The 20,012-nt window shown below is 46.0% G+C and overlaps 2 protein-coding genes across 2 annotated transcripts; one reads left to right on the plus strand and one right to left on the minus strand.

The window, feature by feature from the left end:
* The first annotated feature begins 7,999 nt into the window (after positions 1-7,999).
* Positions 8,000-9,265, plus strand: LOC136474183 (chaperone protein dnaJ 8, chloroplastic-like). The gene is made up of 3 exons (XM_066471780.1): positions 8,000-8,494; positions 8,630-8,704; positions 8,804-9,265. The coding sequence occupies exons 1-3, from the start codon at positions 8,243-8,245 to the stop codon at positions 8,939-8,941; spliced, it is 465 nt and encodes a 154-aa protein (XP_066327877.1). The 5' UTR covers positions 8,000-8,242; the 3' UTR covers positions 8,942-9,265.
* Positions 9,266-13,278: 4,013 nt separating this feature from the next.
* LOC136477648 (4-hydroxy-3-methylbut-2-en-1-yl diphosphate synthase (ferredoxin), chloroplastic-like) lies at positions 13,279-18,648 on the minus strand. Its single transcript, XM_066475880.1, is given in 21 exon segments — positions 13,279-13,556; positions 13,850-13,954; positions 14,093-14,191; positions 14,402-14,561; positions 14,644-14,721; positions 14,863-15,004; positions 15,437-15,476; positions 15,478-15,582; positions 15,660-15,722; positions 15,810-15,869; positions 16,136-16,213; positions 16,297-16,371; positions 16,498-16,614; positions 17,040-17,270; positions 17,346-17,465; positions 17,553-17,629; positions 17,708-17,808; positions 17,883-17,989; positions 18,132-18,289; positions 18,410-18,560; positions 18,562-18,648. Coding segments are annotated over 21 exon segments (2,241 nt in total). The 5' UTR covers positions 18,634-18,648; the 3' UTR covers positions 13,279-13,454.
* Positions 18,649-20,012: the final 1,364 nt, after the last annotated feature.

Genomic DNA, 20,012 nt, shown 5'->3' on the forward strand with positions numbered 1-20,012 from the left:
ATCATTATCAAATGTTTATTGTAGCACCACATTCTTAAATTATGGACTAATTAGACTTAATAGATTCGTCTCGCAAATTAGTCTTCATCTGTGTAATTAGTTTTATAATTAATCTATGTGTAATACTTCTAATTTATATCTGAAAATTCGATGCGATAGGATTAAACTTTAGCCTGCTGGAAACAAACGTGTTAGGCTGAGAGCATGTGCAGTCGCCACCTCTTGGACTCGCACGCGCGACTGCACCTGATCTGATCTCTGTTCCAAATAGCATGATGCCTTAAAGCTGCCAAGTTGGAGGTCCGTCGGTTTGCTTGAACTGGGCAGGCTGATGGTTTGCATGCTCTTGGCCTCCTGCGCTGGCGAACCGGTCCAGCGCACCATGCAGCGTAGTCATCAGCGCACCATGCAGCGTAGTATAGAGCCGTAGAGTTGTTGACCAGGAGCGCGCGCCTGCTTGCACCCTGTGCGCTGTAGTTTCCGGATAGAAGTGGCCGGCTAGGGTAAATGGACCGGCACGTGGACCTTCTCAACTTAGTAAAAGAAAAGAAAAAGTTCATTTTGCCTTCTTTGACTATCACAAAAGTCAGTTTTTTCTCATTCAACTCAAAAACCGAAAACAGCTCCCCCCTCGTCTCTCAAAACCAGTCACTTGACCCATGGCCGTTTTTATGTTGGTTTTTCTTTTTTTTCTTTTATGTTTATTTTGGCTGAATTTTTAAAAATCATTGTAAATCACGGAAAAACTATAACATGTAAAACCTAATTGTGTTGCACTCCACATGAATACATCTACACAGTGAACATATATATGATAAGGTGTGTTTTAGTATAAAGTTTTTGTTGTAACTTTAGATCTATAATTTTCTATAATTAATTCAGAGTTATAGTTTCTCCTATCCAATTGTGGTTACATTTATATGGTAGGCTAATCATTGCGTGCTTGATCTGTAGTTAAAATTTCATGTTCATTAGACCATGTATGATTGAGTTATAGATTTATCTAGGTTTATGTTTGTTAAATTAGTTTTTAAATGAAATTAAATCTATAACTTAAACATACATGGTCTGATGAGCATGGAATTTTTGTTGGACTCTGATCTACATAGTGAACATATGATATGGTATGCTTTGGTGCAAAAATTCTTTATATCATTAGATATATGTTTTCTGTAATTAATTCATAGGTGAAATTTTCGTGGTTCAATTAAGACAAAATTTTTATGGTGGGCTAATCATTGCATGATTGAGATCGACAAAAATTTCATGATAATTGGATCATATATGACTGAGTTATAGTTTTATCTAGATAAACATAGATAAATCAATAGATAAACCTAGATAAATCTATAACTCACTTATATATGATTCAATGAGCATGAAATATTTACTATACCTCAAGCATGAAATTATTAGCCCAACATAAAAATTTCACCACAATTGGACAAGAGAAAGTGTATCTATGAATTAAGAGTTAAATACACCAGATATCCATTAACTTGTGAGGAGGTTTCAGTTAGGTCCATCATCTTTCAAAGTGGCTTTTTGGGTCCATAAACTTAGTATCGTGTATCACTTAGGTCCATAGCTGTCCACATTGGCTTCTCGTGCTGACGTGGCCTGCTGACTTATCCTTCTAAAACAACTATTGACGCTTCATTTCGTCAAACATGCTGTGGGCGCGCGAGCAGGTGAGCGAGGGGACGTGGAGAAGACGCTGGACGAAGCCGACGCGTCGGTGGAGGTGGCCTCCGCGTGCGCGCCGCCGGTAGCAGTGGCGGTGGTGGCAGCAGGGCATCGAATCGCTGTCTCCTTCATGTTCCTCAACCTGATGGCGTTAGAGCGGCTGCACGTCGGCGCCGACAACGACGTAACCGCGTACGTCTTCTTCATGGACAACATCATCGACTCCGCCAAGGACGTGGCGTTGCCCAGCACCAGCGGCATCATCCAGAACGCCATCGGCAGCGACAAGGCGGTGGCGCAGCTGTTCAACAGCATCTCCAAGGACGTCGTGCTCGAGCCGCAGAGCTCGCTGGATGCTGTGCAGCGGGAGGTGAACGCCTACTGCGGGAAGCCGTGGAACTTGTGGCGCGCCAACCTGGTCCACACCTACTTCCGGAGCCGTTGGGCGTTCATCGGGCCTGATCTGCCTGACGAGTTCTACCTCTCGGTCTCCCTCACCATCGGTAGTAGCTCATTATCACAGGAAGATCGAGATCATCGTAACGTGACATTTACAGGGCTGGTTCTTGGGCCGAAGGAGCTGGCCATGTCGGTGCTGAACGAGAGGTTCCCAGAGGTGGGCCTCACCGAGTCCGAGGTGTTGGAGATGAGCTGGGTCGAGTCGGCAGCACGGCTCGCCGGGCTGAGCTCGGTGGACGAGCTCACCAGCAGGGTGTCCAAGACCAAGTACTACGGCAATAACAAGTCCGACTACGTGCAGCAGCCCATCTCGATCGAGGGACTCCTTGGCGGCGATGCTCTGGTACCTCTCCAATGGGCCGCCGGGGGGGGGGGGGGGGGGGGGGGGGGGGGTACGTGACCATGGACCCCTACGGCGGCGCCATGGCACGCCTGAGCGCCACGGCGACGAATTTCCCGCACCGCGCGGGCAACCTGTACGCCCTTCAGTACGACGTCACCTGGGACTGGGACGCCGACGAGGCCGGCGGCGTCATAGAATGGCTCCGGTCATTTGTACTATGGGTACATGACGCCGCACGTGTCCTCCAACCCACGCCGCGCGTACGTGAACTACATTGACATCGACCTCATGGGCTGGGACGAGAGCCTCGGCCCGGTCAGGTTGGCGTCGTCAGTGAGCCATGCACAGCAGCAGCAGGACTACCTGTCGATGCTCGCGTTGCAGCACCACCAGCAAGGGAACCTGCAGGGGCTAGGGTTCGGCCTCTACTCCTCTGGAGTGAACCTGGATTTTGCAAACTCCCATGTCACTGCTTCGTCGATGAACCACTGCTATGTCAATGGCGGCATGGCCTCCTCACATGAGCAGCACCAGCACCATCAGCAGCTGCAGGATCAGCAGCAGCAGTGTGAGAATGAGACGCAACAGCTGCTCCTCCCTACCATTCGCCACACCAATTGCTTTCAATGGGTCCTATGAAAGCTCCATGAGGTCCTGCCAATGTCTTCTACAATGCCCAGAGCATACCATTGCATTAGAAAAAGACGGGGCTGAAATTTATTTACGTACGTACAGATGGATCATATTCGTACGTGACGACGACGATATCGATGGCGCCGACGACGATGACCGTGCCGCCGCCGGCGAGATCAGCGAGGCTGCTAGCAGTGGCGGGGCACGTGCGTTCGGCGAGCGTGCCGTGCCACACGCACCCGCTGCTGGCGGACGTGGACGACCAGCTCCTGGCGCTGTGGTCATGGACGCGTTGTCGCCGTTGTCCTTCTGCTTGCCGCCGGCTCCCCAGCTGCCGCCGCCGCCGCCGCGGATGGCCCAGAACACGTCCTCGCCCATGGCTCTGCGGTCCAGGACCCTGCCCACCGCGTCGACGAGGAGCGCGTCCAGCACGTTGTCAGCCGCGAGCATGAACTTTCGGGACAGCGGCCCGAAGCCGCCGCCGGAGATGTGTCCGCCCAAACCGATCGTGGAGCATGACGCGGCGGTGACCGCCAACGACCGGTTCGAGTTCGACGACGATGCGAGTGCCACCGCGTGATAGACCTCGCCTAGCGTCGCGCCGGACTCCGCCCACTCCGTGGCCGACGCGGCGTGGACACGGACCTTGTTCAGGTTCATGAGGTCGATCACGACGAAGGGCGCTTTGCCGTCCAGCACGACGCCGGAGACGGTGTAGGACTGACCCTCGTAGCTGTGCCCGCCGCTGCGCACGCAGATGGCTAGCGACGCACTACGCCCGCAGAGGACCGCGCGCTGGAGGCCGCGCCAGGAGGTGGGCAGCACGACGGCCTCCGGCTTGCGAAACTCCGGGGCTACAAAGCGGAGGTTCTGGATGGAGAAGTTGAAGATGGTGGCGTAGCCTGGAGACCCGGCCATGGAGAAGTTACAGACGTCGGAGGCCCGTAGGCAGGACGACATGGACCTGGCGCGCACGCCATTGTCGCGCGGAGATAGCGATTCAATGCCCTACTGCCGCCACCGCCACCGCCACTGCTACCGGCGGCGCGCACGCGGAGGCCACCTCCACCGACGCGTCGGCTTCGTCCAGCATCTTCTCCACGTCCCCTCGCTCACCTGCTCGCGCGCCCACGGGATGTTTGACGAAATGAAACGTAATAGTTGCTTTAGAAGGACAAGTCGGCAGGTCACATCAGCACGAGAAGCCAATGTGGACAGCTATGGACCTAAGTGATACACCATACTAAGTTTATGGATTTAAAAAGCCACTTTGAAAGTTGATGGATCTAACTGAAACATGCTCACAAGTTAATGGATCTCTAGTACATTTAACTCATGAATTAATTATACAAAAGCATAAATCTAAAATTACAATAAAAACTTTGTACTAAAACATACTATATCATATGTTTTTTTTAGAATACTATATCATATGTTCATTGTGCAGATGTACGGTCTATTCGTTTGTTGGTTTCAGTCAGGGCTTATCAGTCAGTCAATAGTATTTTTTTCTCATAACAAGCTAGCACCAGCCGGGCTTATCAGCCCAGAAACTAATCAGCGAACAGTCCGGTAGTCATGTGGAGTCTAACACAATTGAATTTTCTATTTTATAATTTTTTTTTATTTACTATGTTTTCTCAAAGATTTGGCCGAAATAAACATAAAAGAAAAAAGAAAAACCACGGAGGGAAACAGCCATGGGAGGTCAAGTGACCAGTTTTAGAAGATAAGGGAGGAGTTATTTTTTATTTTAGCGTTGAGGAAAAAAAACTGACTTTTGCGATATTTAAGAAGGTAAAATGAATTGTTTCCTAAAGGAAACAGCTAATAATAACCCTGGGCCTTGTCGCGGGCGTCGGTCTGGGCCTCGGCCACGCCGCAGATACGTTGGGGGCATTCCGTGTTGCCGGTGTCCAGCTGGAACGAGCTCTCTTCATGCATGTTCCTGCGTCTTCTGCAGTCTGCTCGGCTCCCGGCCACAAGTGCATGTCAACTATAGTCCTGTTTGATACAGATCAGAGCATCTCCAAGAGTTTTCAAAACTCACTTTCAATTTTGATTTTTCGGTAAGATAAAAAAAACTACTCTCCAACAACTGTCAATCATTACGCACTTGAAAAAATCAATCCAATCATGTGGACGCACACGTATCGTTGGGCCAACTTGAGGTGGAGGGCGTGAAGAACAATAAGAAGTAGGATATGATTTCTAATGTAAATATACAAGTAAGAAATAAAGTATAAAATTTGTTGGGTGAAGAACAATAAGAAGTAGGAGTGAAATTTTGATATTTGTTGGAGGACTAAACAAATATGCTTTCAATTTTTTAGCCACTTGGAAAACTAATTGATTTACCAATTTTTTAGAACCATTGGAGATACTCTTATTTGGTAAATACTCTCTGGGTTTCAAAATAAACACACTTTTAGCATTTAAAATTTATCCCACAATAAGTGCAGTTCTAGGCATAGACCACCTAGGACTAGTACTTTTTGCTATTTTCTCTATTCGCAACGTGCAATTATTACATGTTACCTTACCTTTTTTAGGTAGGATATATATGTAATTTTATAGTGGTATTAGTTTCTCCCCTCAATTCAATTCTAGAAGTACACTTATTTTGAGATGGAATGGGTACTTCTTAAGTAAGCTATACAAATAAAGTGAAAACATGATAAAAAAAAAGTTGGGTTTTTGTTTTTTATATAAATGAGGGTAGTGTGAACAAGCGTGTCCAAGCTATAAAAAATTGTATCATTTGGCTATTGGTTTCAGTTTAATTTAGCTATATGTAGTTTATATAAGTTGTATCGAGCAAGCCCTACGTCTACAACGTCAGCTTTTTTTGAAGGTAAGGGGACTAATATTAAATCTTGGCACAGTATATCCCCAAATTACACATGACAAAATATAAAATAAAAGATACATAATATTATATCCAGATTCTTCCATCGTCTTCTTCCCTGACGGCTTTCCTCGAACGCAGGAGCCAAAGTGCAGTCCTTATGCCGAATCCAGTGGCCAACCCCAAAACATTGGACATGCCGCAAGATCCAACGCTTCAGAACCAGTTCAAAGCGCATCTAAATCGCTGAAAGAATATTGACAGTTGCACCGTCGGGTACGACATAGTATGTAGATTCATCACCTTGAGACCTTGATTTTCTCTCCGTGACCATCGACGATGAGATCGATGACCCGAAGTCGCTATCCTCGTAGGGGCTCCCAGAAGCACCCCTCCTCTTGCAAATAAAGGCCACAAATTGGCCGCCTGCTGATGAAATCACCGCCTGCAACGACGATCTCATCGTGGCAATCACCGAATTCATCCCAGGACACACGATCCTGGCCGAAAATCACCGAAATTTCATTTAGACTCAATTCTAAGACACTAGAAAACTTGGGGAAAAGGATGGGTGCCCTCCCTTCTTGTCTCCGGCTGACGCGCCGGAGAGGAAGAAAGAGAGGAGCCTTGGACGCGACGGCGGCGGTGGAGCGAGGAGCGGGCAGGCGGCGGCGGCTCTACCCAGCGGCCTGCAACGACAGTTCCTTCTACATGCAGCGCCCCTCTGCTATTCCGTGTAATTCTTTATGAGATAAGAGCATCTCCAAGAGACTATCCATATCCTTCCTAAATGCTATGAATAGAGATTTTGATGAAAAACTGCCCTCCAATAGCTTATCTCAATGGTTATCCAAATATAGCCATCTTCTATTCCGTATTTTTCGCTAGCAAAAAATAGAAGACAAGAATGACTCTCTATAGTGCGCATGAGATATAGAAGAACCGTTGGAGAAGAAAAAGATGTAAAAAGCGATTTTTACGCAAATGACTTTCCAAATAATTATTTAGATAGTGAGATTTAGAAAGGCTCTCGAAGATGCTCTGAGAATGTCAATTCTATCCCTATCCCATGCATGCATACAAAATCTACATGATGCACTACTTTTTGAGAGGATAATTTATCTGCTCGATTGTGAAAGTTTTGCGGTGCTGGTGTCAAACTAGCAGCGTGATTCCAAAGAAAAAAAATCTCAATCGAGTATAACTATATATGCATGTGTGGATAGCGTATATATGTTCCATCGACAATACCAACAGGGATTGGATGGGTCCCCATCGACGCTGACTAGGAGCATTCGATCACGCGTGACCGTTCCAAGCTGCTGAACTCCGTAGAAGGTAGCCGGACGAAATGGGCTATCCAGATGCCGCATGGAAATGGAAGGGGCTAACGGGGTTGGGCGGTTTGGCCCGTTGGCCGTGTCGCCTTTGGTTTAACCGGCGCAACACGACGTCGTCTTGGCATAGCCGGAACATATGAAGAAGAATCGACACTGCGAAATTCACCGTCCCTTTGGTCCAACATGTCGTCGGCCTTCACCGCGAAGGTGTCGTCCCCTGCCATTGTAAGTCCCTGTCGCACAGACGAGCAACCCCAGTGGGAAATATATACGGATACGGGGTTGCGTGCGACCGTGCATCGCTCACGTCGTCCGGTGCAATGCAACATTCTCACCGTTCCGTCGCGTGAGTCCGTGACATTTTCCCAAAATGTCTTGGCTGGCTGGATCTGCCGAGGCCTAGCTAGCCGTTGCTGTCTTGCTGACTTCCTGTCTGTTTCCCCGCTATCGGCAACATTTGGCACGCAGCCGCCGCGTTGGCTGCTTGCTTGCACAGCGTGGCCGCCCGCGGAGGCCCCCGGACCCGAGCGCCAGAAGCTTCTCGTTTTCCCCGCCGCAGCCCGCACCCGCAAAGATCGGATAGGAACACGCGTGCGGCCGCGCTGTCGATCCCAGCCGGTAGCGGCCATGCAAGGGGCAGCTTTGTTCCGCTGGCAATTCGCCGTGATCCAAAACGTGCAAAGGGCCGGCCGCTGTCGCCGCGAGTTCCCCAACCAACCGCGTCTCCCCTCTTCGATATAACCCAGCCCCGTGCGCGGCCACCACAGAACGGTCAAATCCGGAAGCACAGCACACACACTTCGTTCTCCCCTCGCAGTCGCAGCTCACACCAGCTCGATCATCTGCTTCTCGCTTCGCGGTCGCGGCGCTCTTCGTTGCTTCCTTCCAACCCCTGCCTCTCTCGTGCGTGAGCCAGCCGCGGGCGGTGTTCAAATGGCCGTCGGAGCAGGAGTGCGCGTCTCGCCGTCGCCGTCGTCGATGGAGGTGTGGGGGAGGAGGAGGAGGAGGACGGGTACGGTGACGGCGAGGCGCGGCGCGGCGGTGGCCATCAGATGCAGCTTCGTGGGCGAGGCGGGGGTGGGCGCGGCCGGGGGCCTGGCGGAGGAGCACTACCGGACGCTGCGGCTGCGCCCGGGGTCCACCCGGAACGAGGTCAAGAAGGCCTTCCGCCGCCTCGCGCTAGTGGTGCGTCGTCTATAACCATAACCTCCGTACTCTCCATTGATCCAGCGATCAATCAATTGCCATATCCACGCCGAAACAGCTGATTGCGTGTTCCTCTGTCTGACGAGTTCGTTCGTCTCCCCTGTGCCCGTGCAGTACCATCCGGACGTTTGCAAGGACAGCGACCGCGACACCGGCGTCGAATTCCAGAAGATCAACATCGCGTATCACGTACGTGAGCTTACTACTACTACTCCTACTAAACATTTTTTTGGTTTTTTGTTTCTGTTTCTTGACCTCACGGCTGACGCAATCCGTCATTGGGTGCAGATACTGATGAACAACATGAGAGAGGCCGAGGAGCGGCTCGAGTACTGGCGGCTCAAGTACGGCCTCACCGACCAGGATCTCGACAGGTACAGGTACTTCCTCAACGAAGACGACGACGACGACTGGCTCGACATGTGAAGAAAACTGACGATCGATCGATCGATAGACACGGATTTTTATACGAAGCGTGTTTATCCACATTGACCTTAGTGGCTTACCATACCATCGATTAATTCTTGTTGCCATGGCAGAGGCAGCAGCTAGCACTGTATGTATGTATATATATTGAAGCGTTGTGATGATGTGTACTTCTCCCGTGTTTTATAGTGGGTGAAGGGATACACATATAGACCAAAAGTGTAGTGACACTAGTGTTATATATATACGAAGATTTGTGCCAAGAGTTATGTTGGTAAAGAGGATTTCTAGTTTGGTGTATGTTCAGTATGATAACATATATACTACTCCATATATTATAAATTATAGTTGTTCTGACTTCTAAAAATATATTGATTTTACTATATGCTACCTAGACTATCTTATATACATAATAAAAAAACTATGTATTTAGAAAAGTTAAAACGACTTATAATTTAGAATGGAAAGTATATAAACATGAAATACAAATTGTTTAGCATCTCCAAATATTACCTAAAATCAATTCCCAAAACTATTGAAAACAAACAGAAGTCGTGTGCTCCAATAGTAACCTAAAATCATTCGTAAAATTCCCACGTGCCCAATCCATCTGTCATCACTCACATATTTGCTGGTTCTCAATGCACCCAATAATCCTGAGCATAAAACTATTAAAAAGTTGAGTAATTAGTAACCTATATGTTTTACCTTAAATATTAATGTACACAAAGTTAATATGATTATTGATATATAATTAATTTGACAATTAGTATGACTATATAGGTTTATTATTATTCATTATATATGTATAATAGAAGTTAGTATGTTTATTATATCATATTTCAATATCTTATTATATAATTTGTTTTTAAAAACTATTGGATAGACATTTATACTTAACAAAACTAAATGGATATTCAAATCCGTATCGGACAAAAAATAAGGTAATGATGACATTTACATATGCAATTCTATACGTATTTGATTCGTTTCCGTCCAGGGGTGTTCCATGCCGACGCCCCGCGCCTCTTTTATGGATCACGCATGCAACAAAATGAAGTGGCACAATTTTTAAGTTTTTGGCAACCAATAACGGAACTGTACGTGTTCGAGGACATTTTTTTCTTCTTAATAAACTATTTGGCTAGCTTCCAGAATCAGCCTTTTTATGTGCAGATTCTTCCCTTCCTCCGACATCTGTTTTTTTCCCCTCTAAAAGGCCATTTGGCTAGCTTCCAAAAACAGCCCTTTTATGTGCAGATTCTTCCCTTCCTCGGACATCCTTTGATGCCTTCTTCTCTTGATACTGTTTGCTTGCATTGCGACGGATCATGGCCGCCCTTGCCGCTGCCGTTCACTCCTTCGCCGGCGGCGCCCCTCGTCGCGCCGCGCCTGCCCCTTCTGACGCTAGTGTGCGCGCGTCTGGGAAGAAGCCGCGGCGCGTCGTTGCTCCCGCACGAGACACGTCGGTTTGCCACGCCGGGGTCGACAAGTTGTACGTGCCCAGCCAGAAGCGCAAGATGACCTGCAACCGCAACAACGTCGAGACCGCCGCCGCCGACACGAAGGTCTTAACCGTCGGCGGCGAGATGTCAGCTCGGGAGCTCCTACAGAAGCGCCTGGCGTGCGAGCTCGATGTCTTGAGCGGTCTCCTAAAGAAAGCAGAGCTTATATCCCGGCGTGGGGCATGCAAGGGCGGCGCAACAACTGCCGGCAAGAAGGAGCGGTTCTTGGCCTCCAAACAGCGACCGGAGCCGTTGGTGGATGGTGGAGGCAATTCGCCTTCGGTGAAGAGGAGGAAGATTTCAACTCTGGTGGAGCAGAAGCAGATACGGGCGCCGTGGATGTCGCAAGAAGAGAGGAATCAGCTTGCTGGTCGCCTGTCCTCGCTGTCTGAGGAACTGCCAGGGCACATCTTGGAGTTCCTGCTGAAGCACTTCGGCGATGCCGATACCCGTGGTGAGATCGAGATTGACATTGACTCTGTGGAAGACTCTGTACTGTTCGAGCTAAAGACACAGCTCGACAAGTTCGCCCAGGAACGCCCCATCGTCGTGGATGTCCTCCCGGAGGAAAAGGATGAGAAGCTCGCTGAGGAGAGCAAAAGCAAAGGCAGCAGGCCAAGCTCAAGAAGCAGCAGTGGTTCAGACACGGGCAGTTACTCTGATCGCAAAAGCGACTCCGATGAGTTCCCAGCTCTACGGGGAGCTCTCCCCGAGCAGATCACTGTGACGTCTGCGCAGCCACCGTCGGAGCCGGCATCAGGGACGGCGCAGAGTGGTGAAGCAAAGAAGGTCAAAGACGTCCAGCGTGCCGCGCCCAAGACTGTTTCCCTGGCCGGTCTGATCTACAGGGCGAAGGTTCGCCGAGGGCTGATGGAGATGGAGAAGGCGGTGCTGCCCGACGAGAGCATCCACCCGCGGGACCTGCAGCTTCTCGGCATCGCCGAGTATGGCCATCCCAGCATCATGCGACAGCTCGGGCTCTTCCTCAAGGCCGACGACGCGTAGCGCGCGGCGAGCAGAAGGAGAGGCACGGTAGCTGTAGATCGTAGAGCGTAGATGGCGTCATACTGTCATGCACTGATGGCATGTATTTTGTCTGTGTCAAGTAACCTAAATAAAAAAAGGGTAAAGTACACTTTCCAACCTCTAACTTGCACTGAAGTTCGATTTTCAACCTTCAACTATGAAACCGGGTAACAAACACCCTCCAACTATCAAAACCGGACAAATTTGGTCCTCGGCTGGTTTCAAAAGCGGTTTTCTATTTTCGGGAGGCGCCGAAATTTTATATAATTTTTTGGAGCCTCTTAACGTCCTCAAATGAAAAAACTCAAAACTACAAAGTTGTAGATCTCATTGAGAGCTACAACTTTGGTATAAAAAGTATCTTCATTTGACTCCATACAAAAAATATATTATTTTTCTAATGCGGCAAGCACTATTATGATGCTGAAATTTTATATTATTTTTTGAGCGACTTAACGTCCTCAAATTAAAAAACTTAAAACTAGAAAGTTGTAGATATCATCGAGATCGACAATTTTTATATAAAAATCATCTTCATCCGACGTCGTATTAGTCCATTTTTATATAAAAATTATCTTCTCACATGACAAAACAACTTTCGAAAATGAAAAAGCTTGTTTTATATATAAATGAACTAATACGACGTCGGATGAAGATGATTTTTATATAAAAATTGTATATCTCGATGATATCTACAACTTTCTAGTTTTAAGTTTTTTAATTTGAGGACGTTAAGTTGCTCAAAAAATAATATAAAATTTCAGCATCATAATAACGCTTGCCGCATTAGAAAAATAATATATTTTTTGTATGGAGTCAAACAAAGATACTTTTTATACGAAAGTTGTAGCTCTCAATGAGATCTAAAAAATATCTTCGGTCAGGCAATGTGCTTAAGTGGCTGACCAAGGCATTTTTAGTTGTTTTCAGCAGTCACACTGAACACTTCCAGAAAAATATTAAAAAAAAAAAAAAAGGTTATCCACCTGATCACTCGCGCCTGATTGCCGCCTGCAGAGAATCAGCTAAGCAATGGAGGTGCCGCCTACCCCGAAACGACGCAACTCTTTCTTTTATCTGGTGTAATAATCGGTTTCACACCGGCATCTGTGGCATTAATATATCAGGCGGGGTTATTTAAAACCCCCCGTCGTTGATCTCAAAAAAAAAAAAACAGATCACTGACATGCAACTAACCACAACAGCTAGCAAGCTTCCATCAAGAGACCGAGGCTTGATTCATCTGCCATGAAACAGCTTCGACAGGCACTTGTGATTCCCTCGCCTTCAAGCAATCCCTCTGCGTGCTGTTTTCAAGTTCATCAAAAATAGATCAGAAACACCTGAGCAATAGTTTGACAGGAGAATGTCTAGGAGCACGCTGGACTGCCCAAATCTTGGTACGTTGTGTCAGGTACGGGGTGGTTATTTATCACTGCAGATCTGTTTGGCCTGAAGCCGACTGCAACGGTTGCCATCCGATGCTATGAAAGTAGCGAGGGAACAAAATAGCAGCCGAGCATCCCCATTCAGGTAGGTTTTCTGCAATATCTCACGTTCAATTGATGGCTCTGGTAAACCAAAGTGTTACTAGTTTTACAGATGATCACTAGTTAAGCCAACTGACTCACCAACCAGAGTCGGTTTTAACAAGCACATAACAAATCTATACCAGAAGGGACAGAGCAAATTGGTTTCACAAACCAAACAAGAATGGCAATTAGCAGAAATACTAGCATAATCTTATTTTTTTTACACCTTGATGGATGATAGGATTCTTCTAATATGTATATTGTATCTGCTTCATCGGGGGTGCTGCAGACTTGCCGTCACCCAAAATTTCCAATTTATTTCTCAAATCTCAATAGATGTACAAAATGTGTAGGGATGATGTACAGTGTATGCTCAGTTACTGCATTGTGTGTTTCGCTTTACAAAATATAAACTACAGACTAGGCTACAGGCTACTACAGCCTACAGCCCTACTCCTCGGCAGGAGGATCCACCCATCGGCCATGGTCCTTGATCAGCTGGATCAAAGCGTCAGTGGCACCTTCCATAGCAATGCCGCGCTGCACAACAGTCTGCAGAAACAAAGATGCATTGTTTTTAGCAGGATGGGAACAGCAGCTTCGGGTATCGGGACAAGTAACTGCAGATCAAAAAAGCATTGTTCTATCACGGGCTCAGCCGCATTTGTGTGCCCTCGGAGTGCTAACTGGGCCAGGCAGCTCTGGCCAGTAGCAAACCTGTTTGGCCCAAGTGTTTCTGAGACCAGCGAACAAACAAATCCGAATGCACAGCTACTGCTCAACAACATAGTAAAACTTTCCATTTCATATACATGATTTTGGCAACCAAGCAATGGAATTGTTACCTTGCCAACATAAAGGTCGATCTTTCCAGGAGCGCCTCCAACGTACCCGAAATCGGCATCGGCCATCTCTCCTGGACCATTGACAATACAACCCATGATAGCGATCTGCCAGGCAAACATGTATATGGTTGATCAGTATAATTGATAGAAAAGAAGGAAACACATATATAGTTTATCTTTTTTTTTTTTGAAAGAGCCATATACAGTTGATAAGACCATATATATTTGAATCAGAAAACTTACCGAGACACCTGGCAGATGAGAGGTCTTTTCTCTAATCTGAGCGCTGATTTCCTGAAGGTCAAAGAGTGTTCGGCCACACGAAGGACAAGACACATATTCCTACAGCATTCATAGTCAGAAAATCACTTTTCACAAAATCTATTCTCATCTCAGAGAGAAACATCAACAGTTATTTTTTGTTTGGCTGTTTCTTTTCCCTTTTTTCTCTTTTTTTTTACTACAACTCTGCAAGTAGTGGTATATGCTGTCCACTGGATATACAGACAGAGATAGCCATATCATTAAACCAAAAAGAAAACATGAACGTACAGTTTTTGTGTTGCGCATCCTGCAACCCTGGAGCAAGTTGAAAGATGTGTCCCTCAGGAACTCAAATTCCTGGTCAGCAGCTTCAAGAAGTACACCATCACCAAGACCATCGACTAGGAGAGCACCAACGTTGGCCCCAGCACCAATGACAAGACCATCTCTGCACATAGTGGGATTAGAATAAACAAGAAAGCCACGACTCACAATTCCAAGGGGAAGAAAATACGAATATTGACAGTCACCTGTCAATGGCTTTAGGGAAATCTATGTGATGAATTACAGGGAAGTTCAAGCCATTGGCCTGTAAGTACTCAAATAACCTGCAAGACATGAAAAATATTAAATATGTTAAACCTCAAAGGACAAAATAGACTCACAGTGCTGTTGAGCATGATGGATAAATAAATCCTAAAAATCTCTCGTTTCATAGCACATCTTAATCGACCACTGTGTTTTTTTACCTCCTAGCAGCATGCACCCTGCCTGTCTTCTCCACACCATATGGAACATTATGTAACAACATTGTTATATCATCAACATCCTTAAGAATATCTAGCTGCTCGTATGATTCATCACCATGAAGAGTGACAGCTAGTCTAGTGCCTATACACACCATAAAAAAGGACAATTGATGAGATTAGGCAAAACAACATACTCCCTTCGTTCCTGAAATGTAGGTTGTTTTAGTTTTATCGTAAGTCAAAACTCCTCTAACTTTGACCAAGTTTATAAGAAAAATAAATTAACATCTACAGAACCAAACTGAATTATCAAGATATATTTCATGGTGGATTTAATGAAACTAACTTGATGTTGTAGATGTTTGGTGCATTGTTCTATGAACTTCGTCAAAGTTAGAAAAGTTTGACGTAGGACAAACTAGAAACAATCTTTATTTTGGAACAGAGGGAGTACCTTTTCTTCTAATCTGAACTAGAAAGTTCATTTTCTATGATTCTGTCTTCGCAGTGAAATATTTGTCCTTAAATTATTAGCAAAGAAACAATAATGTCATGGTCTAATTCAAATAACTACCTTCTGGCAAAAGTTTGTGTGCACCACTTGACAATTCGTACGAGGTTGACAAGTACAATTGCATGTGGGAGTGGCTTTGTCAACTGCTCCGATAAGGGGGTCAGCACGCCCATGCTGATGTCAACTAATCTTTTCAGTGCAAGCCTCTGTACACATTCACAAAAGGAATAAAACGATTAACATATGCACTTGAGAGAGGGATAGAAATGTAGCTGTAACTCACAGCTTCAGCATCTTCTACAGGGGGGAGCTCCCTCAAAAGAATGGAATCTACAGTAGCCAGATCCTGATAGCCATAGGAGAAATAATTAACTTCAACTAAAATCCATCTAAAATTAGTCGTGTACTAGCACATAAAAACCATAGAACAGACCTTGAAAGGCATGCCAACCACAAGCTTTGCTGCAAGAGACCTATAAAGGAGCTCAGGAGCCTGGCAAATAAAGGGAGCATTCATCACTACAGAGCACATTTATTCAGATGGCTAATCAATAAAGAGTGGACGAGTGGTCACTGCAACGTTTATTTGGAGTAACAACCAATTTTTAATAGAAAAATGCATGGAAAACAACTGGTACTGCTGAACAACTACTAGGTGTGGATCCTAAATCAAAAACCCCGTGCTGAAATCCCTTTTAGTTTGTTATGTTATGTATTCCTGAAAATTCAACAAAAAAGAGAAGAAAAGGTGCAGATTACCTTTAATTGATCCAGGGAAACTGACATCAGTACAGAACCATCACGATGCAGGACATTTCTGTAGTCAACATCCTCACCCTGTCATAAGAGCATGAGCAACCGATAAGAAATATAGCATTAGTAGTTTTTATGATCATACTGTGGAATTATTTTTAACAAACCTCCTTCTGCAAAGGCAATTGACCACTCCTACGCTGGAAATCGAAATAACGCCTGTGCTTTTCTTCAAACGGGGCCTGATAAAACAATACAAAATCCAAGAGAGTTAAATAAATGCTTGAGGGAAAACACAAATAGTAAGGACTTGTATTTACTATATGGTAAGTGGTAACTGGAAAGTATGGAAAGTGAAAGTTCATTACCACCCCAATTTGAAGGTTTGCAGCCTGTGCCCCAAGATTTGCCAACCTTTGGCAAGGATCAATCTCTTCTTCTGGTGGTTCTGTGAGGGAGACACGGATTGTATCACCCAAGCCATCCTGTAATAGAAGACACAGAAGATATAGTCCATGTTTTTCGTAGAACTTGCCAGTTTCCATAATTCAATTGATTTACAGGAAACTGCTAGTCTTGTACTTTATTATGTGTCGTAGCATGGCAAATGTCCCAATCAGTTAATCCACAAGAAAAGTTTAATAATCTTAAACACATATTTTTTCCAGTCAGCTATTTGATTGTAGGTTTTTTTGTTAATTTGGCATCATAACATATCATGCTGTGGAACTGACAAAATTTATTTTAAAAATATTCATCCTCAAAGCTTCCAGCTATAAGCTCCAAGAGAAGCAAGTATTCTTCATCCCGAGAAGAGGCTACCATTTCCATGTCATTTACGTCGTTTCCAGATTAAACATTTGAAAGAGATTTAATTTCATACAACATAAACAAGTAGTGAAGCAATTACCATTAGCAGTGTCCCAATGCCAATAGCAGACTTCATCCTTCCATCTTCACCCTCTCCAGCTTCTGTAACACCCAAGTGCAAGGGATAATCCCATCCAAGGTTATACATTTCTGCCACAAGCAGGCGATATGCTTGGACCATGATAACAGGGTTACTAGCTTTCATCGAAAATACAAAGTTGTGGAAGTTCAACTTCCGACATATCCTAGCAAATTCCAAAGCAGACTCAACCTGCAACATTGTGCAGAAGATGTCAAACTTTTATATACTACTATTTAAATATATCCTCAGAATTGAGATAATCACCATTCCCCGTGGAGAATCACCATAGTAGCTCATTATGCGGTCAGAAAGACTGCCATGATTTGTTCCTATACGCATTGCTCTCCCATACTGCTTGCATTTCTCAACTAATGGAGAAAACACCTGAGACAAAATTAATATGGCTCTGTAAGATAACATGCCATATGTTCACATTGATTGAAACAGAACTAAGAGTGACAATTTTTCAACCTTCTCAATATGCTCGAGCTCTTTTTGGTAGTCATCATCAGTATATTCCAGCTTTTCGAATTGAGCACGACGATCAGCTGCCAGTACAGTTCTCAGCATTTCACAATAATAAAAACACGACAGACTAAAATGAGGGATGTCAAGATTTCACTCACCAAAATTTCCTGGGTTCACACGAATTTTGTCAAAGCATTCTGCCACCCTTAGAGCTACTGTAGGAGCAAAATGAATATCGGCCACTAGTGGAATGTTGTAACTATACAAACACAGTGAAAAGGGTGAGGACGCATGCATGCGAACTCAGTGAATGTGAAGAAAATGACACCTTACTTCTTCTGAACCAGAGTGTTCTTGATCTCAAAGCAGGCATCAGCTTCCTTCCTACCCTGGACGGTTATTCTAACAATATCAGCTCCTTTATCTGCTATCCTCATCACCTGAAATGGTGGAAGTGATATGTTAATTAGCTAAATGCACACAAAATAGAAATCATCTGAAAAAGGCTGAGTAAAATCTCCCGCATTCAAACTCTGTAGAGAATACTAAGAACAATCAACATGAATTTCAGATGGGATGCACCTCCTCTACTGTTTTTGCAACATCCTTGGTATCAGAAGTCGTCATGGTTTGAATCCTTATGGGATGATCACTGCCAAGTGGCACATTCCCCACCATCACGGTTCGAGTTTTCCTCCTCCTCGTCTGGTGTATTGATTCACAGTACTTTTGCCTGGGTACTGAAGGACGCAGAAAGGATAGTTCATTCAGTTAGGAAAAGAGTGCATAGATTAAATCTGGGACAGATCCCTTGCCTTGAAAAATACACGTGCAAGGACACAAGAGCATGCAAATTATACCTAAAAGTGGGCTTCCTTCTGAAGATGGCTCGAGCTCCATGGTCTCCGAACCAGTACTTGAGCTCTTCGCCACGAGTGCCCTGCCTCTGGAGGAGCTTGTCCTCATCGTGCCAGCGCTGGGAGCAGACAAGACCTTCGCAAAGTCGACGCTTCCTGGTGAACCCGACGCCACCATCACGCACTCTGACATGTGGGAGAGGAGCTGGAGCCACACCGGTGGCCATGGCTGTCCTCAAGCAGCAGGAGCTCACCTACGCAATCCTATAAACACCTGCAAAGCAACCAACACAAGTGGTGACTGGTGAGGTGAGCAGTGGCTGCTGATCCTGGTGGCCTTTAATCGGCACAAGTGGAATATACCCTATCGCTGGAGGAGGGAGAACAGGACAAATACGGTGTGTCAGTGTGTGCTACTAAACCAGAGCATTTAACAATTCGTGCAACGAAATTGACAACATAACTCATGCAGTGAAATTGACAACATGGTTTGCATAATAAACCACATAAAAAATTCAACAAACTCGAATCAACCGCCGTTCCCAGGGTGAAGGAAACAAGGAGGGGGAAAGTAAATCCGAAGACGAAAACGGCCTAGATCCTTATTGGCAAACGAACGGGAGAAATGGCCGGCTCAATATCGTCCTAACCCAAAAGAGGATTCTACTGAAATCGATGAAGCTGCAACCTGACAGATCGACTGTGGCAAATCCTCCCATCGACACAACACAAATTCCCCAAACCAAATCCAAGCAAGCATCCACAGAACCAGCTAGTGTCCACCTCTGGCTCAGGCGTTCAGCAACATGCCCAGGCTGAACGGGAGAATAATCCAGCTAAACCAAGCACGAATCCCGCCCCAGCCACATAGCACGACGAACGCGATCGGACATGGGAGGCAGGCAGCAAGCTAGAAATTCTCACCGAACCTCGCAGCTCCGTGTGGGCGACACCTCGCCCGCGTCCCCTCCCTTTCGGTGACCGAACGGAGCGCGCGAGTGCGCGAGTTGTCTCTCTCTTTTTTCCTTTTTCCAATTAGCGGGGGGCCGAAGAAGAGGAGCTCGTGGCAGTGGCGCGCTAGTTCGTGGTGGGTTTTCTACTGGATAGCCTTTTATCTCCGAGCCGCAGGGGCCGCCCGTGCCGCCACGTGCACCAGGTCTATGTACGCCGCTGGGTCCTTGTGGCACTGACGCTTCGGCCTACGACTCACGGGTTGTGTGGACCGGGTGCGGGGAGGCGCGGCTGCTGAGGGGTGGGAGGTGTGGAAGTGGAAGGGTGCGTTTATGGATTCTCATACGGCTTCAGGTGCTATCTGAGAGCTCCAAATCCAAACGGCCTGCCAACCAACAGCTCCTCGCACGTAGTCCCCGATTTTTTTTTTGTTTTTCAGTCCTTTAAAAAAAAGATTTTCATAAATACACTCTAACAGTATCTTTCAAAAAAATAGACTCTGATCTCGGCGCCGTGACAATTGGAGCCGAGCTTACATGTAGGTCTAGGGTCATTTTCTGCGTGTCGTTGACGTGGCGTGAACATGGCATGAGTTCGGCGCCGAGCTCGACGCCAATTACTACGGCGCCGAGCTATGTAAATTGATAAATTTTAA

This window comes from Miscanthus floridulus, chromosome 8 (assembly GCF_019320115.1).
Source record: "Miscanthus floridulus cultivar M001 chromosome 8, ASM1932011v1, whole genome shotgun sequence".
NCBI classification, from domain to species: domain Eukaryota; kingdom Viridiplantae; phylum Streptophyta; class Magnoliopsida; order Poales; family Poaceae; genus Miscanthus; species Miscanthus floridulus.

Excerpts from the sequence above, each read along its gene's own strand:
- LOC136474183 (XM_066471780.1), top strand. The coding sequence starts at position 8,243 with ATGGCCGTCGGAGCAGGAGTGCGCGTCTCGCCGTCGCCGTCGTCGATG. Across the intron at positions 8,495-8,629 it reads TCCGCCGCCTCGCGCTAGTG|TACCATCCGGACGTTTGCAA; the intron begins GTGCGTCGTCTA and ends GTGCCCGTGCAG. Across the intron at positions 8,705-8,803 it reads AGATCAACATCGCGTATCAC|ATACTGATGAACAACATGAG; the intron begins GTACGTGAGCTT and ends CATTGGGTGCAG.